The sequence below is a fragment of the Sceloporus occidentalis genome, unplaced genomic scaffold (genome assembly GCF_023333645.1).
Source record: "Sceloporus occidentalis isolate IW3139 unplaced genomic scaffold, rSceOcc1.0.p SCAF_19, whole genome shotgun sequence".
NCBI classification, from domain to species: domain Eukaryota; kingdom Metazoa; phylum Chordata; class Lepidosauria; order Squamata; family Phrynosomatidae; genus Sceloporus; species Sceloporus occidentalis.
In genome coordinates, this window is record NW_028316999.1 from 13,762,903 (window position 1) to 13,782,487 (window position 19,585).

The 19,585-nt window shown below is 41.1% G+C and overlaps 1 protein-coding gene across 1 annotated transcript in view; it reads right to left on the minus strand.

Annotated features, from left to right (window-relative positions):
• Nucleotides 1-15,579, minus strand: part of LOC149302472 (NADP-dependent malic enzyme-like) — a 125,101-nt gene extending 109,522 nt beyond the window's left edge. Inside the window, exons 1-2 of the mRNA XM_089482557.1 lie at nt 14,964-15,579; nt 13,905-14,521 (exon numbers count right to left, since the gene is read on the minus strand). Of these exons, the coding sequence (XP_089338683.1) occupies nt 13,905-14,521; nt 14,964-15,579 (1,233 nt within the window). The remainder of the gene's footprint in view (nt 1-13,904; nt 14,522-14,963) is intronic.
• Between the last annotated feature and the right edge of the window lie 4,006 nt (nt 15,580-19,585).

Here is a 19,585-nt window from a genome sequence, read left to right on the forward strand (position 1 = left end):
GGCAGGGCTTAGCGTTAGGACCCACTGTCATTGGAGTACTTTGGCGTAGTGGTGGGCTAAGCATACTATGGCCATATGATGTGACGGAATCTCCAATTGTTATCATATAGTTCTAGGCTAGTTCCTGTATTCATGTTTGTCTGTCTCTTATGTACCTTTGCCCTTCTTCCTTGTATCATCTGAGGATTTTGGTTCCTCTCTCCTCTCCCTTTGTCCTAGTCAATATGGCCTATCCTTGCTTAAAGGAGAAGCGTCCGAGGATTCCGGCTCCTCACTCCTTCCCCTGTGTTCCTTGCCTTGTTCCCTGTCCTTTGTTGTGCCCTGTATCATGTATATCTTGTCTAGTAATGTTTGTTCCTTGTCTGGTTCACTGTAGTGCCCTGTAACATGTATATCTTGTCTGGTTATGTTTCGTGCCTGGTCTCCCTGTCCCTTGCTTGTTATGTTTCTGCTATATCCTTTGCTTAGCTTCCATACTCCCAGCCTGCAGCATCCTCCACGTGATTCCAGTGATATGTTTCATGCCTGCTCCAGGGTGCCTGCAGGATATCACTTTGTTTCATTCTGGACTTCATCGACTGCTATATCGGGGCGCTGGTGTTTGGCTGCACAACCCTAGGTGCTCAACACCTGGGTGAGTGTGGTCTCCCTGCAACCAGGCCCTGTCCAACTCCACTACTGCACTGTGACTCCTGCACACAATCTTTGGGCGCGCTGGGTCCTTTCAGTCATCTGTTTGGACCCAGTCCGTGACACATGCTCTCAGTTTAGTAAATATACAACTTTTGTAAACTCCCACTTTAATGAGCACCACCGTATGTAATATTATTTTTTGTGTGTAAGAAAGCATAAGTTATGATGCTAGAAAGATAGAAATAGAGAAATATTAGCATATTCTATACTATTTAATAAGACTTAACATGTTTTACTTTTGCTTGATGTATGAACCCTGTTACCCTATTGCACTTGCATTAAAGTACTGCTCGCGTGTATTGTATTTGAAGCAAGTGTGCTTTCTTTAGATACTTTTGAAAGCCAACATTGATTCTTTCAGTAACAAAATGATATACATTTAGATTTTCAGCCCATTCCATATTCGCATAGATGGGAACGTCCCAGGGTAGACTACCCAAAGTTCTTCTTCTTCTGGGGGACTGAATTTGTTAGAGGCTGCACCCAGGGGTAGATCTAGCCCCAGACAGCCTTAAACGTCCCGTGGCTGCCAACGCCACTCCTCAGAGCTGCCCCTCTCCCGCAGGAAGGACCACGTACAAGAAAATGAATGGATCTAGTCACGCATATGAGTTGAGGTAGCCCAAACTAGACTTGAAAGTTGTGGGGAGGTCACTAAACACTGACCCTAAGGCTACATAATCAGCTCAGATTTCACTAAGAAGCAGAAGCCATAAACATGAAGATTAAAGGGGACACAATGTCACTCAAAAAAATAAAAATGAAACAGCAGCTTTGGGGACGTGCAGATCATAGCTTGGAAAAAGAAAAGGCTTCTTTGCTAATTACCAGGAGGGACAACACACTAGTATATAATCATAGATACTTATATTTTAAAAAATAAAGTACACTTTAAAATATTGAAATCATATTTAAGGCCTGAAACAGAAGTTTAAGGTGTGATTTTGTTTATTCTCAATATATTTCTGTAATAATACCTAGGTAATATGTCATACAATGTGGGTGAAACCTTTTTAACCTTGACAGGTTTATAACATATTTTCACAATATCACAATAATACATATTCTTCCATGTTCAATTACAACAATAAATTATAACCATAAAATATTTTTCAATCAAAAACCTTATCTGTATTTTGTTACTGTGACCATATTATCTTTAAAATCTTTCAAACGATTCCTTTTACCTAGCTTCCATCAAGATCATTCAGTATTGTAAAGATTAGATCCCATGATAAAAGACAAAATGATTTCACAGATAAGAAGTAAATGAATACCCGCTAGTCTAAATACGAAAAAAAAAATGCAAAATGGTAACTCACTAACTAGTATCTGAACAGAAATACAGTAAAATAATTCCTTTGTAATGTTCAAGAAGATACTGTTGAAGAGACTGATACAAGACATATATATATATATATATATAATTAGCTTTCTAAACCACAAGTTCATCATACAGAACATATGTTTATACAGTACACAAGGCACGGTTAAACTCTGCTATAAGAGGTCAACCTAGAAGTATACTCATGTGCATAAGGACGTTCTCTCCTGTGTACATAGCTGGGACTTATAGAGTCAATTGTCCAGAAAGGATGGAAAATAAAACTTTACTGTTAGCTGGAGGCCCTAAACTGCTCCTTGTGCAAGCCTCATATATATCCACAAAGGCACCTTTGCACAGTGCAGAATATTCTCTTAGCGTTGGCCACTGTTTTTGTTTTACATTAATTTCCTATTTTCCTGACGAACTTCCTTCTACCAACACGTTTTGAAGACATTGTAGATAAAGGATCTTATGCTGTTTCTTGTTTCCACTAGAAATAAATTAAGCTTCAAGGCAAAGGGTACAGTTTAGAAGTGAGAGCAGCCCATTGAAAGAGAAGAGTATGTTTTTTATGCTTTCATCAGGAAATGACTATTTATTTATTTATTCAAGAGACTAAATGCTGTACTGTACAAAGAACACATGATGCTGATTATTTCAGATTACCCACTGCTGTTGGGTAATGTATATTTTACATGTGTACATGTCTTTTACCTCTCTACATAATTTATATACTACATGAAGTAATATCACAATTATGATTTAATTAAAGCATTGATTACATATTGATGATTTATTTACACACATTACATGGTCATCACATAGTAAGGGGTGAGGGGGATCAGCGTATCGAACATTTACATCTATGTGGATCACATATAAGTAGAACACACCAACAATAAGGACGATCGAGCAGTTTAGCGGTCCACCACATGCTTTCTTTGATGTTCGGGGCAAATACAAGAAAGAGGCACCAGAGATATGGTATGCCTAGGACAAATAGATATGCTAGGTCTAAGCATATTTATAAAAAGCGATTCTGATGCAACATTTGAAATGCCATATAGCTACACCAACCAAAGGAATGTCCAATTGCCAGGGACAGTACATTGGTTGATATAGTGTACCTGGATTTGAAAGGCAGTTTGCTCTACTGTATTCTCTTCAAATATCATGTCATTTAGACCTCATTATCAATGCTAGTATTGACATTTGAAGTGTGTCACTTAAGGCCATTATCTATTAAGTGAAACATTTGTTTGCTGTATCATATCCAAATCCCTCACAAGACTAGGCAAACAATAAAGAGAGCATAGCAAACAGATTAACAGTAAATGCGGTCAATGGTCAAACGCTGGGAGGGCACATGTTATAGAAATTGTCACATGAGTCTGTTTCGGGAATGCTAACTGAATTCTTAAAATCAGATTCATGTCGTTACTTTATATACATTAATCTCAAGTACAAGAATTTAGCTCCTGTACCAGGGATACAAAGTAGATGTGTATTTTGTATCCTTGGTACAGGAGCTAAATACTTGTACTTGAGATTAATTTATCTGGGACAGTTTTTCACACCAATCCTCCCACTGACATTGCAACAAATGTCTTCTCTTTTATTGTATTCTAGATATACATTGGGAGGTGTGTAAAATTTGCCAGGATACTATATCATAACAAAGGCTTTAGATTTGATGCAGGAGGCTAAAATGTGTAACCTCAAAACCCATTCCGACCGCAACCTAAAGGGTCAACTAAGTTCTTGCTAAAATTCATCAGACTTTAAGAATTATTTATACTGTTCTATTTGTTTTTTTTCTATGGGGGCAGGTGGAGAGTCTGTGCCTATATTTCAAGGCTATTAAGTACCGGTACCTTCAGTATCTTCAGCTTTACAAAAGAAACCTCCTGTATAGTTCCTATAATATTATATGGCATATTAAGAGTGCCTCCAACCACTCATATTACGCCAAGATGTTAAACCTAAGTTTATCTAAAGTTCCCCATTAACAAAAATTGGTATTTAGGCAAAATGTGCTATCTGAAGTAATTAATGTAGCATTATTTGGATTTTGATCATTTGATCAGGAGGTTAAACTCATCAAGCCGTTTCACATCTCCTAAGTCTTTTCTCTGTATTTGTGTTTTATTCTTTATCTGGCTGTGGCCCCGGGATGTGATGCCCTAGGGCAGAATATGCCACTGTATATCTCTCTCTCTCTGTCTCTCGTGTTTATGAAAGATGAAAACATAAAATGCCAACACTCCAGTAAAATGGAAAGTGGTTTAATGGATATTCATTTAGTTAGAAAATACTTTGAAGTCAGCAACGATAAAAGTAAGATAAGACCTTTTATCTAGTGTACACACAAAACTTTGCCCAGAAAGAGTTTGGCTTAGGTCAATTTCAAGCTATTCATTAAAAGTTTGATTCTCATTTTTCAGTGTACCTAAATGTTTGTTTCTTACTAGAATGCAAAAACTAGAATAGTTTCACCCTTGAGGAACTACAGAGTTAACTGTAGGACATTTTAGATGAAAAAGGGGAATGCTGCTATAGGCTAAACAAGGAAAAAAGTGCTCAGAAATTATTATTTTTATTATTTTAAATATCCACATTGTTAATTATGATCGGAACTACACCACCTGTAAACTACAATTCCCATCATTCTCAAATATCCACAGCTTGCTATATATATATATATATATATATATATATATATATATATATATATATATATATATATATATATATATATATATATATACACTATATGACCAAATGTATGAACTTGTTAGACATCCCATTCAAAGAACGCAGGGATTGCTTTTTATACAGGGGCAAAGTCATGCTGGAACAGGAAAGGACCTTCCAACTGCCACAAAGTTGGAAACGTACAAATGTCTACGATGTTTGCATGCTGTAGTGTTATAACATCCCCTCCATTGGAAATAAGGGGCTCAAACCTTGAAAAATCCCCGTCTTAATTGAGTATGTGCCACTTTGTTTTGTATTGGTAAATGCCAATGCAGTCCTAACAGCAGACTCTTTATGCAAATTATACTCAGTAAGTAGAATTAGGGAAAACAAGGAACTTCCTTTCACACACACAATTTGTTGACTCATCTTCTTTCAGTTCTTAATAGAGAACTAAGAATCTTAGAGTTCTCTATGGAAAGCCTGTTTTGCAGTGGGCAGCAAAGATCCGGATTTCCAGATCCCCAGTATTCATCAACACAGTGTAAAAGAACAGTATATTCTACCTAAGCCATAATGAAATTGTTGTAAAGGTAGGTAAAATAGTTAATTCCAGGAGAAGACATTGAGCTGCAGGGCAGAACTGGAGATGACTAGACAGCCGCGCACTATAGCACCCAATCTTCCGCTAAAGTTTGCCACACTCCAAATGATTCAACATCGCTGCCTTAAAAATCAAATTAAAACAAATTACTTTAAAGAGCGTAATATAGCTGCCTTGATCTAATCTGAGAATGTACCGGTAATCTTTATTCTGGAAACATGAAGACAGTCCCTTATTGCCAATGGCTTGCTATCCTGTTACGTGGCCTATTTTTCTGAACTTCTGGCTAATGCACATATTTATTATTATTATTATTATTATATAATTAGTTACAATTACTTATTTAATTTTTTATTTTATTTGTATTTTTTGGTTTTTGCACTTCTTCTGGGTCACGCTCCCCAAAAGGGATATGCAATCTCTTCATTCCCAGCCAAAAGTCCTACAAGAAGGCTAGACCTTCTTGGTCCCCCTCTAAAGATCACAAAAAAGCTAGATATTTAGGGACCCAGGCTCAGCCTTTTCAGTGAACTCAAAAACATGCATATGTGTATTATCAATCGCCCTGCACTGCATCAATAACTATATAAAAATGTGTCAATAGGGCCCCAGCCCTAGGGCTGGCATTATAAAATGTTACCTTCACTTGCCAGCCATAAGGCTAGGGCTGGTGAGAAAAAAATAAAAAGTGCAGGGAAAGATCCACCACTACTTCCCCTGCTCTTTTTAGTGCTGTCAACAAAAAGTGTGTGTGTCTCCTCACCGGTACACCTATACGACACATGACCAAACTTGACCTTATCTGGATGATCACAGGTTCTCACTTGATTTTAGCCAAAAGGCTTTATTTATGTATGATATCCAAATCAGTCACTTGAAAATTTTGACTGATGACTTCATGATGCCATTCACTTAACATAGGAAGAACATGATATTGTGATGCAGTCCATATATTGTACCTCAGCACAATTTTGCCGAGGTACAATTTTGCCATTTTTTTTTCAGTTTTATGCTAGCGTATTATTGTGCCTATATCCACTAATGTGGGAGTTAGCAAGAGGGTTGCAGTTTAAATCAGTGACTTTACTATGCAAAGGTCTGATCTGGACTGCATAATGCATAGTTCAATCAGTGAGGCAATTTTTGCATTTTATATATATATATATATATATATATATATATATATATATAGTGTGCATGTGTGTATAAACAACTTGAACAATTATTCATCACAGAAGTTGTCAATATAATAACATGAATTCTGTTTATTGTAACAACAACTTTTTTACATTGGTTATTTTAACTTAATATCTTAATATGTAACTCTACAGTTCTGAACTACTACTCCCATGATTATCGGCCAGCATCTCCCTGGGAATGGCTGGTGAAGGATCATAGTTGATATATATCATTTACATCTGAATATGGCAGGCTAACACCTGTCATTGCCAGGACTCTTCACACAGAGGTAGGCAAAGTGTATGTATCATTGGTTCTTTAGGGAACTCGGTGATTTGTTGCTGCCTACTCCAGTGTGTACCTTATAATACCATGTATTAAAAACCTGACAAAGGTTAAACACAACAAGTGCCATTCCTGAGGACAGGTGAATCTGTTGGCAACTATTACAATTGGTAAGATAATGTGACATGATTTGCAAATTCAAACAATATAACTGACTTTTATATTGTTCAGTACTAAAATGTCTGTATTATACCAACAGATATTTAATAAATAGATAGATAGATAGTTCGGTTAGATAGAATGGTTTGAGGCATTTTTTTACCTACATAGTATGGAGCTTTCTTATTGATTGTGAATAAACAAATAATTAAATAAAGCAGTAAATAGTAAATACATTTATCATCCACAGACACACAGATACTCTAACACAATCACAGCAGTGTAATAGCTGAACATGAAGCACAGTGGAGTAACTAGTAACTAAGACATTCAGCATCTTAACTAAGAAACTCTGCATCCTGGGCAGGCTTTCTAGATAGCAGCCCCCCCCCTTCAGCCAGTTGTAAAGATACAATGAGCTCCTTTATTCTGCACTCAGACCTTCTCTCCTTTCCCTAGTCTCTCCACCGACGAAGCATTACAGAGGCCTGCAGTGCATCATTTTAAAGTTGGTACCTTGTTAAGATGAGGGTCTCGAGTGATGTCATAGCCTCTCTTCCTTGTGTACAGAAAAGTTTGGTGTTCATTCTGCTCCTCCAAAAGTTGGCTGCTCTGCTCCACTTTTCCTGAGACTCTCTGAGAAGCCATTTTTTTAGAATCTGTCACCTGGGGGTGTAACTTTTATTTAAGCTGAAACAAGACTAAATGTTACTTGTAATTAATCTTGGTTTGCACGCTTGTTAAAAACGACGGTTTTGGAGGTGTGCTTAGTTTGAGAGCTAGCAGAGCCGGAGCTGTGAGGATCAGCTGACAGGTCGTGTGTCACACCAGAGGACAGGAGGAGGGAAGTGCTGAGTCACTAACAGAGAGAGCCAGAGATAGCGAGACTCAACTTGCACAAGGCTGCCCTTGTTTGTCACTTACACTGTAAAATACTGTATGATCTGTGGACTACGTGTGATCCTACGGGCTATGTTACCGTATCATCTCGTATGCCCTGGATAAATTACAAGCTTAATGCTACATTCACTGCAGAAAACTGCAACTAGAAGCTAATATTATGTAGTAAATAACTAAATGTCAACCCCTCTAACATTCTCACAGAGCTGTCCGTTTTATTTCCTTCCTTGTAAAGCATCCAACTCATGCTCAGAAACCTTGCAAGTTAATGTGAATATATGCTTTACCAGAAACGGTACCAGAACCCCTGCGTAACGTCTACAGAAAACCTCCTCCAACCCATACAGATAACGTACGCTAAAACACATGCATGGAGGAATAACCATCGTATACTTGCATACACAAACTGATATCTATGACATCTACAGACACATTAGAAAACAATGTCTGATATTAAACCATTCTACTATTATTTATATACATAGAAACATGTACAGGACTGCACAGATATGAGTGGCAGAGAAAAACATAAATTGCTTTATTACTCTATCTGTAAGTACGTTTTTAACTCGGTTTATAGCTTTAGAACATATTTGCTCATGGGATCCAAATAATATGTACAAGTAATCATTCAAGGATAGTATTTGACAGCAGATAAGAACCATTCGGTCCATCTAGTCTGCCTGTTTCTCTTTAATCAGTCCTTGGTCTTGTCTTAGATTCAGGATAGCCATATGCATATCCTATGCATGTTAAAATCCCCTTACTGTATAAGCCTCAACCACTTCTACTTAGCTACAACTGTCTCATTAAAGTAAAGCCTCCTTACATTACATCTAAGCCTCTGACCTTCAAGTTTTAGATTATGACCTAATGCTCAAACATTTCTCCTCTTTCCCTTCTGCACTTTAATTCTCATTAAGTATTTAAATGTTTCCATCACATCCCTCCTCTATTTTCTCACCTCCAATCTATACATAAGTAGGGGCGTACCTAGAGTATTTGGCACCTGGGGCGGATCCTGTAAGTGGCACCCCCTTACACACACTTTAAAACTGCATAGCTTCTATCTGTATGCACACATTGAAGGGGGTACAGCATAACTGTTATTACATACTGAGGCAAACATTGTTGGTGGTACAGCATAACCGTTATCATTATATACTGAGGCAGACATTGACGGTGGTACAGCATAACTATTATCATTATATACTGAGGCAGACATTGCCGGTGGTACAGCGTAATCCCTATACATTGAGCCACACATTGACAATAATGCAGCATAACCCCTATCACTATATACTAAGTCAAACATTGATGTGGTGTAGGCCTACCACTTTAGTGTCTGGCTTAGTATATAGTAGGGATGCATCCAAATGAAAATGAAAATTCTGGACCGAAACTTGGCCAAAACTGAAAATGCCCCCCCCTCAAAGAAAACCCCACACTTTTATTGAAAGTGAATAACACACCAAAATTGGACCAAAAAATTCAATAACATTAATATACATATATATGATTGTTAACAGCAATCACAATCCTATCATGTCCAGGCATAGCCAGATTCCAGCATGCTCTGGCTGACTTAGCATGATAGGAGTATGATTGCTGCGATGTTGATAAAGCCTTTGACAGAATCTTCTGGTCCTATCTTTTTATACATATATTTAGGGCACTATACCATTCCCCTACGGCACAAGTCACAGTGAATAATGTAAACTCGAAATGGTTTCCTTTGGGCAGCGGTACACATCAGGGATGTCCACTGTCCCCTTTACTTTTTCATTTGGCCATTGAGCCTAGAATATGCATTATTCAACACTCTGTAGAATTTGAAGGAATAAAGGTGGGAAACGTTAACCTGAAAATTGCTGCCTTTGCAGATGACCTCTTGTTATTCCTATCTAACCCCAAGGCGATCATGCCCCATCTTCTTCATTTAGTTGGTCAATTTCACAAAGGATCGGGGTTCTTAATTAATCAATGCAAAACTGGAGCACTCCCCATTTTTCCACAAGCAAAACAAGGTTGGAGAGGGATGTTCCCGTTTAAGTGGACCCACTCTCCTACTCTAAAATATCTGGGACTCACAATTCCAATAAATGTAGCTTAACTTTTATAAATTAAATTTTACCCCATTGTCACAGGACCCGGTTGCTGCTTTGTGGGGCAAAGAGGTATGGAGCCCTCAGAACGTTGGGGCCCTGGAGCTGACCACTTATGGACATGGCTTAGAGTGATGGTGTTTTCCATTATTGAGATTTCAACTGTATTTGTTTAACAGTATCTACTTTTAAAGGATAAACCTAAAAAGGGGTGATCTTCTGGGCTTCTGACCAGTCTAAGTTCAGGCTATTAGGGGGTATGAAAAATAAGGAAGTCGCTTAGAGAAGGATAGTTCACAAATTAATGTAAGAAGTGTCTGATGATAAAATGAAAATATATCAATATTCTGGAACTGGAATATTTTTGACTTTTTCTCCCTACATGTAGGCCTTATAAGAGAGTATAAGAAATTGTCTGGCTCTATCCTACGTTAAAAAGGGAGTGTATAAAATCAAGCTGAGGGGTAATAATGCAGGCAAATTTCATTTATTACACCAAATCTGAATATCTAGGACTATGTCTGTGATGACCCCACTTGTCTAGAGCTCTCTCTCAAATGCTAGTTATGGGAGGTGGGAAGGCAAGGTTAGCTATGCATGGCAGCGGCATAGACTCCCAATAGAAATGATGAAAACATAGGTGGAACTAAACACCATTCACCCCTCATGGAGATTAACGGCTTGCTTGTAATCAGACACTGGGCCAAACACAGAATTCAGAGTATATTCCTAAAAGACTAACAAGTCATATTTTGAAATGTCCAGTCGTCAACTTGTGCCTACAACACCGCATATCTGTTAGTACTTTATACCTTGTGAACATTGTAGCCTTCTAAATGAGTTTATTTCATTATAACATGTATCATCATTAATTCCAGGGCAATAAAACGTGTTATCAGATGCAGGACTGTACTATTTCAGACCATTCCAATGTCCTGAACAGTGTACATTGAACCAATTTACAACAGCTGTGTACCATATCAATTACCTTTGTGGTGATAAGAGCTTGGTGAATGAATATACAAAATGAATATAAACACAGATATCATCAATTTCCGATAGAACTTGTTTAAACTTAATTGCAGACTAGTTACTTTAATTCAGAAGTATATAAGTTATATAACAAATTACACTTTTTATTTGTTTTTTGACAGAATATTAGGCTTTTTTGTAAGAAGGCAAAAAATAAGTATATCTATGTACATAGGTATATAAATTGACAAACCCTTAACAAGAAGTATAATTTGGGAAAAATAGTTGATATGTTGTATGTATATATATATATATATATATATATATCCCCTTAACAACAATGGGTTTAAGGACAACAGGTTGTCCTTAAACCATTAATGACAATGTACATGTACGAGCTTTGTTATGAAGGCGATCTATCTATCTATCTGTCTGTCTATCTATCTATCTATCTATATAATCTTTGATTAGCTATTCATATATGTAGTTTGTATATCTTACTTCAGTCAATGTACTTGTTTCTGAGACATGGAGAAAAGCTACTGTTAACTGTATTTACTATTTAGGAATATTTAAGTTATTTACAAACTCATACAATTAAGCATTTGTGTTTGTGGTGACCATCCCAAAAAAGGAATCTATCAAACACATTAATAATAAGTATACGGCCCCACTCAATTGCATTTGAACACGCAATAGATTCCAAATGGTAGAACATATACGGCAGATGTACTGTATATCTTGTCACAGGAAATATTCTCCGCGCTATAGACAGGAAGTAGCAATGGAACAAACCACTTGGGGAGATCTTTTCTCAGTTTTACCTAATGTTTCCGTCTGTTTCTCCGTCTCTAAGCATACTTTGTTACATAGGGGTCAGGCGTGAATATGTTTATTAAAATGCATGACATAGATTTCATATACACGGTGTGGCACCACAAAGTGCATAAAACATCTGTAAGACAGATATATATCTTGTCACAGAAAATATGGGAAAGGGGTTACACGTGTCTTTGAAAGACAAGTGGGTAACTGTGGAGGGGCCCAGAGGATTTTTGGGCTCTCGGCAGCTGCCCCCTTTGCCTTGTGGTGACATTGACCCTGCAAAATGATAATAATTGTAAATACTTAGTTTATAAAAAAAAATTGGACATCCTAGGTGACCCTGAATAAAGACTCATCGCGTGCATGATTTTCCTTTAAGGTGCTTGACCTTTATAAAGAACATATTGCCAAGGCAGTAAAAAGTCCCATATTAAGTATTATGGTAATAAGACCATAAAATAATTTTAAGAGATGGATAAGTTTAGATAGTATCTAGCATTTTTCAGCGGGATGTACTTTCTAGAATATTTTTCCCATATGAAATACATTTGCACATATTATGATCTACTCAATTCTCATTATTTCTTTAGGTGTCAAGTGTTTTGTATTAACTTGTTTGGCTAATATTTGTATAGCATTCCTTTGTGAAATATGTAGGCAAAAATGCTCTTTTTAATTTCGGACTTTATAAACACACGTGTTTTGTATATATTGTGCTGTATCCTTGTCAAATATAAATAAAATACATAGTGTTCTTTTGTATTACAATACATTAACCAAATTAAACTGACAGCAGATCTGTAATTTTTCCCAGATCATGTGGTTTGCAGTTTAGTGGACTATGTAATGGCGTTTATAAAGTGAAAAAAATAGAGCGGCCTTCCTGACATCCATTTCTCCTCCAATAAGCTAAGTTGCTTATTAGTTGTTTGAGGCAACCTTTGAAAAAGGATTAGTTATGCTGTCTACCACATATTCTCTGAAGGTGAAATAGTCCATTATTTATGAACCAAATATCTACAGAACAATACCCCTGATTGATAAACAAGACACACACATTACACAGCTAACTGCCCCCTTTACTGTATAAATAACAATGAAATGTTGGTTAATGTGAGTTTTGTTAAGCAGAAGGTAAATGAGAACAGTCTAATAAAATATTCTTTGGAGGTTGCTGTTTGGCTATGGGGTGGTTTTAGTCATTGTAGTGTGCAGAGCTGCTCTGATGTTTCACATGGTACTAGGTCAGAAGGCTTTGTGGCACTCCATGGCTATCAGCAAGTCAGGAGCAGATCTCTCGCTCCCCATCAAGCTTGTTGTTCTCTGCAGATCTTAGAGGAAGAAACTGCTGGGATATGACATCATATGACAGCTCTCTGCTTCAGATTTGGAGGGATCATAAATATGAGGGTGTGTGAGGTTCGTCTTACCAGAAGGAATCAGATGTGCAGGACTGGAACACACTTGCTCAGAAACAGAACACACGCAAGGGGCCTGGTGAGGGTAACAGGGCACTTGGTAGTGTAACTGTAAGCACGAGTGGTCAGAGGGAAGCCGTTTAGCAGACCAGGGTCGGGACGCCAGAGGTACACGGGAACCGTTAATATAGCCGGGGTCAGGAAGCCAGAGGTACACGTAGTCGGTATGGATAGCCGGGGTCAGGATGCCAGAGGTACACGTAGTAGCAGGGAGAGCCAGGATCAGGAAACCAGAGAAACACAGGAAGCCGTTTAGCAGACCACGGTCGGATACCGGGAGAACAAGAACAAGGAAAATATATATGGAATACGGCAGGAGCTCACGAAATACGGACAGGACCAGTATAACTGAGCACTGAGGATACTGTGCTCGAGGTTTAAATAGCCCGGGGGGGCGTTCCCCGACGTCCGGGACGTGATCGTGTCCTGCGTCGCCATAGCGACGCAGCGGAATCCAGCCGGCGGTCAGCTTCATAAATATTCATGAAGCGGCCGCGTGCGCGAGCGGCTGCTTCAAGTTCCAGCGTGCGGTGCCGGCGTTTCAGCCGGGGAAGAGAAGAAGACGGCCGGGAGCTGATTAAGGTAGGTGCCTTACAGGATCCCCCCGCAAGACGCAACCTCCGGGGGCGAGGATGACCTGGCTTGAGAGGATGCAGTTTATGAAATTTTTGAACACATACGGGAGCGTGAACTTGACTTGCAGGTTCCCAGGTCCTTTCTTCTGGGCTATATCCCTTCCATTGAATAAGGTATTCTAGATGCCCTCGATGGATCCTGGAATCTACCACTTTTTGTACCACGTATTCTTCAACTCCGTCGATGACCACTGGGGCAGGAGGAGGAGGTACCCGGTCAGGAAAGGGATTGGCCACCCAGGGTTTGACCAGCGACACATGGAAAACCGGATGAATCCGACAGGTAGAGGGAAGTTTCAATTGCACTGTCACTGGGTTGATGATTTTCGTGATGCTGTATGGGCCAATGAACTTAGGTCCCAGTTTCTTAGAAGGGATCTGTAAGCGCAAATGACTTGTGGACAGCCAGACTTTGTCGCCGCAGTGGTAAGTAGGGGGACTGGAACGATGGAGATCTGCATATAATTTGTAGGCCTTTCTAGCCTTGATTAAATTTTGTTTCAGGACTTGAAATTGTCTTGTTAGCACGGTGACTCGATCCGAAATCCCAGAAATCGTGGGTTCGGTAGGCAGACCTGGAATCATGATAGGGTGGTAACCATAGTTTGCGAAGAATGGAGACATCTTTATAGATCGCTGTTTTTGATTGTTGTAGGTGAATTCTGCGGAAGGGAGGAATTGGAGCCAATCATTCTGAAGGTGCGTGGTGTAACATCTTAAATAATGCTCTAATATTTGATTTAGACGTTCGGTCTGACCGTTGGTTTGCGGATGACAATGTGGACAATGTGGGACGAATGTGCAGCTTGCGGCAGAACACCTTCCAGAAACGAGACGTGAATTGTACTCCACGGTCTGTAGTGATAGTTTGTGGTAATCCATAAAGCCGGAACACTGTATCCAGGAACAAGGTGGCTGTAGTGGAAGCGGAAGGAATGCCAATGGTGGGAATAAAGTGTGCCATTTTGGTGAATCTATCGATCACCACCATGATTGTGTCGTGCTTCTTGGAGGGTGGTAGATCGACAATAAAGTCCATCGAGATTTCGGACCAAGGAACCGAAGGAGTGGGTAATGGGCGGAGAAGGCCCATTGGTTTTCTACGTAGGGTCTTGGTACGAGCGCAGGTGGTACATGAACGGACAAACGAGGTCACATCTTGGTCTAGCAAAGGCCACCAGAATTGGCGTCGAACGAGGTCTGTGGTCTTCTTAATGCCCCCATGTCCGGAGAGGAGAGAATCATGGCATGCTTGAAGAACCTTTAAACGAGCCGGGGTCGGTACAAATATCTTATCACGGTAGTATAGTAGGTTTCGGGTACGACGAACAGGAGGATTAGTTCTCGGGACTACGGCTCTGCGGGATAAGGAGCGAATAAAGTCCATGAGAGATGGTTGGTGTGTGAGGAAGAGACTGGAAGGAAGAATAGTATCCGGTTGAGTCTCGGGACAACTTGATACAGTAGGTAACCGAGACAAGGCGTCTGCTTTGGTATTGCGGGATCCAGGGCGATACGTGATATGTAGATTAAATCTCGTGAAGAAGAGAGCCCACCGAGCCTGCCTAGGGCATAGACGCCGTGCGGAGCGAAGATACTCCAGGTTCCGGTGGTCGGTATATACCGTTACTGGATGTTGAGTCCCTTCCAGCAGGTGACGCCAGGTGTCCAGAGCCTGTTTGATGGCCAGTAGTTCTCTGTCCCCCACACTATAGTTCATCTCGGCCGGGGTGAGTTTACTCGAGTAATAGGCCACAGGATGCAAATTTTGTTTCTCCCCATGTCTTTGGGACAGGACTGCTCCTACCGCTAGATCCGAAGCATCCACCTCCAAATGGAACGGTTCCGCCACCATAGGTTGAACAAGGATGGGAGCGGTGGTAAAGTGTTGTTTGAGAGCGTCGAACGCATTCTGTGCCTCCAGGCAAAACGGGAGTATTGACGAGTCAACCTGGTGATGGGTGCAATAACGTGAGAGAAGTTTCGAATAAATTTGCGATAGTAGTTCGCAAAGCCAATAAAAAGTTGGACCCCTTTTTTATCAGAAGGTACTGGCCACTCCAAGATAGCTGACACCTTTTTAGGATCCATCTGCAGGTTTCCAGGCGTAATGATGAATCCCAGGAATTCTACCCGATCAGCTTCAAATTGGCATTTCTCCAGCTTAGCATAAAGGTGATGTGTGCGTAGACGTTCGAGAACCATTTTGACTTGGTCACGGTGATCAGACAGGTTTGATGAGAATATGAGAATATCGTCCAGATAGACCACCATAAAGATATCCAGATAGTCCCGAAAGACGTCATTTAAAAAATTTTGAAAGGTAGCAGGGGCATTGCAGAGCCCGAAGGGCATTACAAGATATTCGAAATGTCCATATCGACTTTGGAAGGCGGTCTTCCACTCGTCTCCCTTACGTATGCGGACCAAATTATAAGCCCCTCGGAGATCAATTTTGGAAAAGATCCGCGCAGTTTTGAGTCGATCCAGGAGTTCAGGAATGAGAGGTAACGGATATCTGTTTTTAATGGTGATCTTGTTTAGTTCACGATAATCTACACATGGTCGCAGACTCCCATCTTTCTTTTCTAAAAAAAAGATTCCTGCGCCTGCTGGAGAAGTGGAAGGTCGGATGAACCCTTTAGCTATATTTTCTTGGATATAGTCCTTAAGGTGCTGTAATTCAGGTTCTGATAATGGGAATATCCTGCCGAATGGAATGGGAGCGCCAGGGAGGAGATCAATGGGACAGTCGTAAATCCTTTGTGGAGGAAGTGTGTCAGCTCCCTTCTTGTCGAAAACATCACTGAACCCTGCATATTGTTTAGGAATACGTGGATCAGGAGAAGGAGGCGAACAATCCGGAAGCAATAAAAGTGTAGGGTGGTCTGTCAGGCAATGATTGTGGCAAAACAGGGATTGGAAGGAGAGAGTCCCCTTGGACCAATCAATTGTAGGATTATGTAGTTTTAGCCAGGGTAGGCCAAGAATTACTGGAAACATGGGTGACGGAATAAGGTCAAAGTTCAAGTATTCCGTATGATTATTCCCCAATAGAGCATGAAGTGGTGATGTTTCGCGTGTAACGGGTCCAGTAGACAGGGGAGACCCGTCGACCACTTGTATGTGTATAGGAGCCGGCTTGATTAAAGTTGGTATATGCAGTTGCTTGGCAAAGTCCTGATCCATGAAGCAACTGCTGGCTCCAGAGTCAACGATAGCAGAAACGGTGGTAGAATTATTGGTCCACTGTAAAAACAAGGAGATGTACAGGTGAGGAGAACCGTCCTTAGGGAAGGAACTGAGGCAAACTTTATCATGTGCGGGCTTACCCTTGGGAGGGCGTCGCGGACAGGTAGATATCAGATGTCCTGGTTCACCACAGTATAGACACAGATTGTTCCTCCGACGACGGGCCTTCTCGGCTTCTGATAGTGGGCCACGTGCCAATCCGATCTGCATAGGTTCTTCCGGAGGGGGCACGATGGCTGGAAACTGGAGAGGAGGACCGGTAGGAACCGTAGGAGCGGTATGAACCGTAGGAGGGAAGTGGCGTCTCGGGGTAGGAACGGCTGAAGCTGCGCGTTCCAGGCGTCTTTCCCGAAATCTGCGGTCAAGCTGTATGACCAGGTGTATGAGGTCTTCTAAGGAATCAGGAATGCCCACGCGAGCCAGTTCGTCCTTCAATCCCTCGGCCAGGCCCAGACGGAACTGATCTAATAGTGCTGGTTCGTTCCACTTGCTTTCCATAGCCAAGCTTCGGAATTCGGTCACATATTCCTCCACTGGTCTCTTCCCTTGACGTAAGGCACGTATGGCGGCATGAGCAGAGGTAGTGCGAAAAGGATCGTCAAATAAAGTGTCCATAGCGTGACTGAACTCGGCCCATGAGTTCAGGACTGGATTGTTGGTACGTAGTAAATGGTGAGCCCAGGTCTGTGGTTCCCCTGATAGTAAGGAAATCACGGTTCGTACCTTCACATGATCAGAGGCATAGGTTCTGGGTTGGAGAGAGAACAGGAGTTGGCAGGACGTTATGAAGGTACGGTAACTGGCTCTGTCTCCTGAGAAGCGCTCAGGAAGAATAGCCCTGGGTTCAGGAGTAGCAGCGGCAGCAAAGGCCCCCTCCATTGGTGGAAGCGGAGCGGGAGCAGGAGATGGTTCCCCAGGGCCAGGAGGGTTGGTTTGAAGTTCATGGAGCTGGTGCTGCATATGCGCATGGCTGGCTTGGAGGTCCTGGAAGGAACGAGTCAGTGCAGTAATCTGTCCAGAGATGGCTGCAAGAGCATCCGAAATTCCTGCGGATTCCATGTCGGGGCTCAGTTATTCTGTGAGGTTCGTCTTACCAGAAGGAATCCGATGTGCAGGACTGGAACACACTTGCTCAGAAACAGAACACACGCAAGGGGCCTGGTGAGGGTAACAGGGCACTTGGTAGTGTAACTGTAAGCACGAGTGGTCAGAGGGAAGCCGTTTAGCAGACCAGGGTCGGGACGCCAGAGGTACACGGGAACCGTTAATATAGCCGGGGTCAGGAAGCCAGAGGTACACGTAGTCGGTATGGATAGCCGGGGTCAGGATGCCAGAGTTACACGTAGTAGCAGTGAGAGCCAGGGTCAGGAAACCAGAGAAACACAGGAAGCCGTTTAGCAGACCAGGGTCGGATACCGGGAGAACAAGAACAAGGAAAATATATATGGAATACGGGAGGAGCTCACGAAATACGGACAGGACCAGTATAACTGAGCACTGAGGATACTGTGCTCGAGGTTTAAATAGCCCGGGGGGGGCGTTCCCCGACGTCCGGGACGTGATCGCGTCCTGCGTCGCCATAGCGACGCAGCGGAATCCAGCCGGCGGTCAGCTTCATAAATATTCATGAAGCGGCCACGTGCGCGAGCGGCTGCTTCAAGTTCCAGCGTGCGGTGCCGGCGTTTCAGCCGGGGAAGAGAAGAAGACGGCTGGGAGCTGATTAAGGTAGGTGCCTTACAGGGTGAGGTTGGGTCCTTCTGAGTGCAAGGCCTGGTGGGGGAAACCCCCTTGTCCCTGCCTAATGGTGGCTTTGGCACTTTGATTTGTTGAGACTGGTTTTTAAATAAGCGTTTTAAATACTCTTGACCTTTCATTCAAAGTAAACTCTGCTCTTGTTGTTTTTGTACTGTAGCAAAACGGATGTTAGGTTTAACGTTAATGGATTTGATATTGGGATTGAATTATTGCTTATTGATCAGGGACAAATATTAATACAGTGATGAAATATTGGCTAGGTATAAGGCATAATATAACAATAAGATGCCGTACACGTATTTCAATCATCTCAGAGTTCCATAGCGATCCTCTGTTTTGACTCATGGCTTATACTTACAACATACAGTAGGATGCACTTCATTGCTAAACTAAAGTTATTTGTATGAACTGGAATGTAAGAATTTATCGTTTTACGGAACAGTGTGTTTTAAATGCCGTGTAACATGTTTGTTTAAATGTCTGCATTTAAATACCACTGCCTCCATAACAATCAGTTTTAACAAGATAAGAGGGAGTTTAAAACGGTTCCGTCTGTCTTAAGAGTGACAAAGTGTCTATAGTGCTCTTTGTTCAGCTCGGAGAAATGTTGAAATTCAGTAAACAAAAAAAAGCAGATCACAGATGCGAAACACCTGCCCTTTAACTCAGTTATGAAAACTTTGTTTTCATTTAGGACTTCGTAAACATACACATGTGTT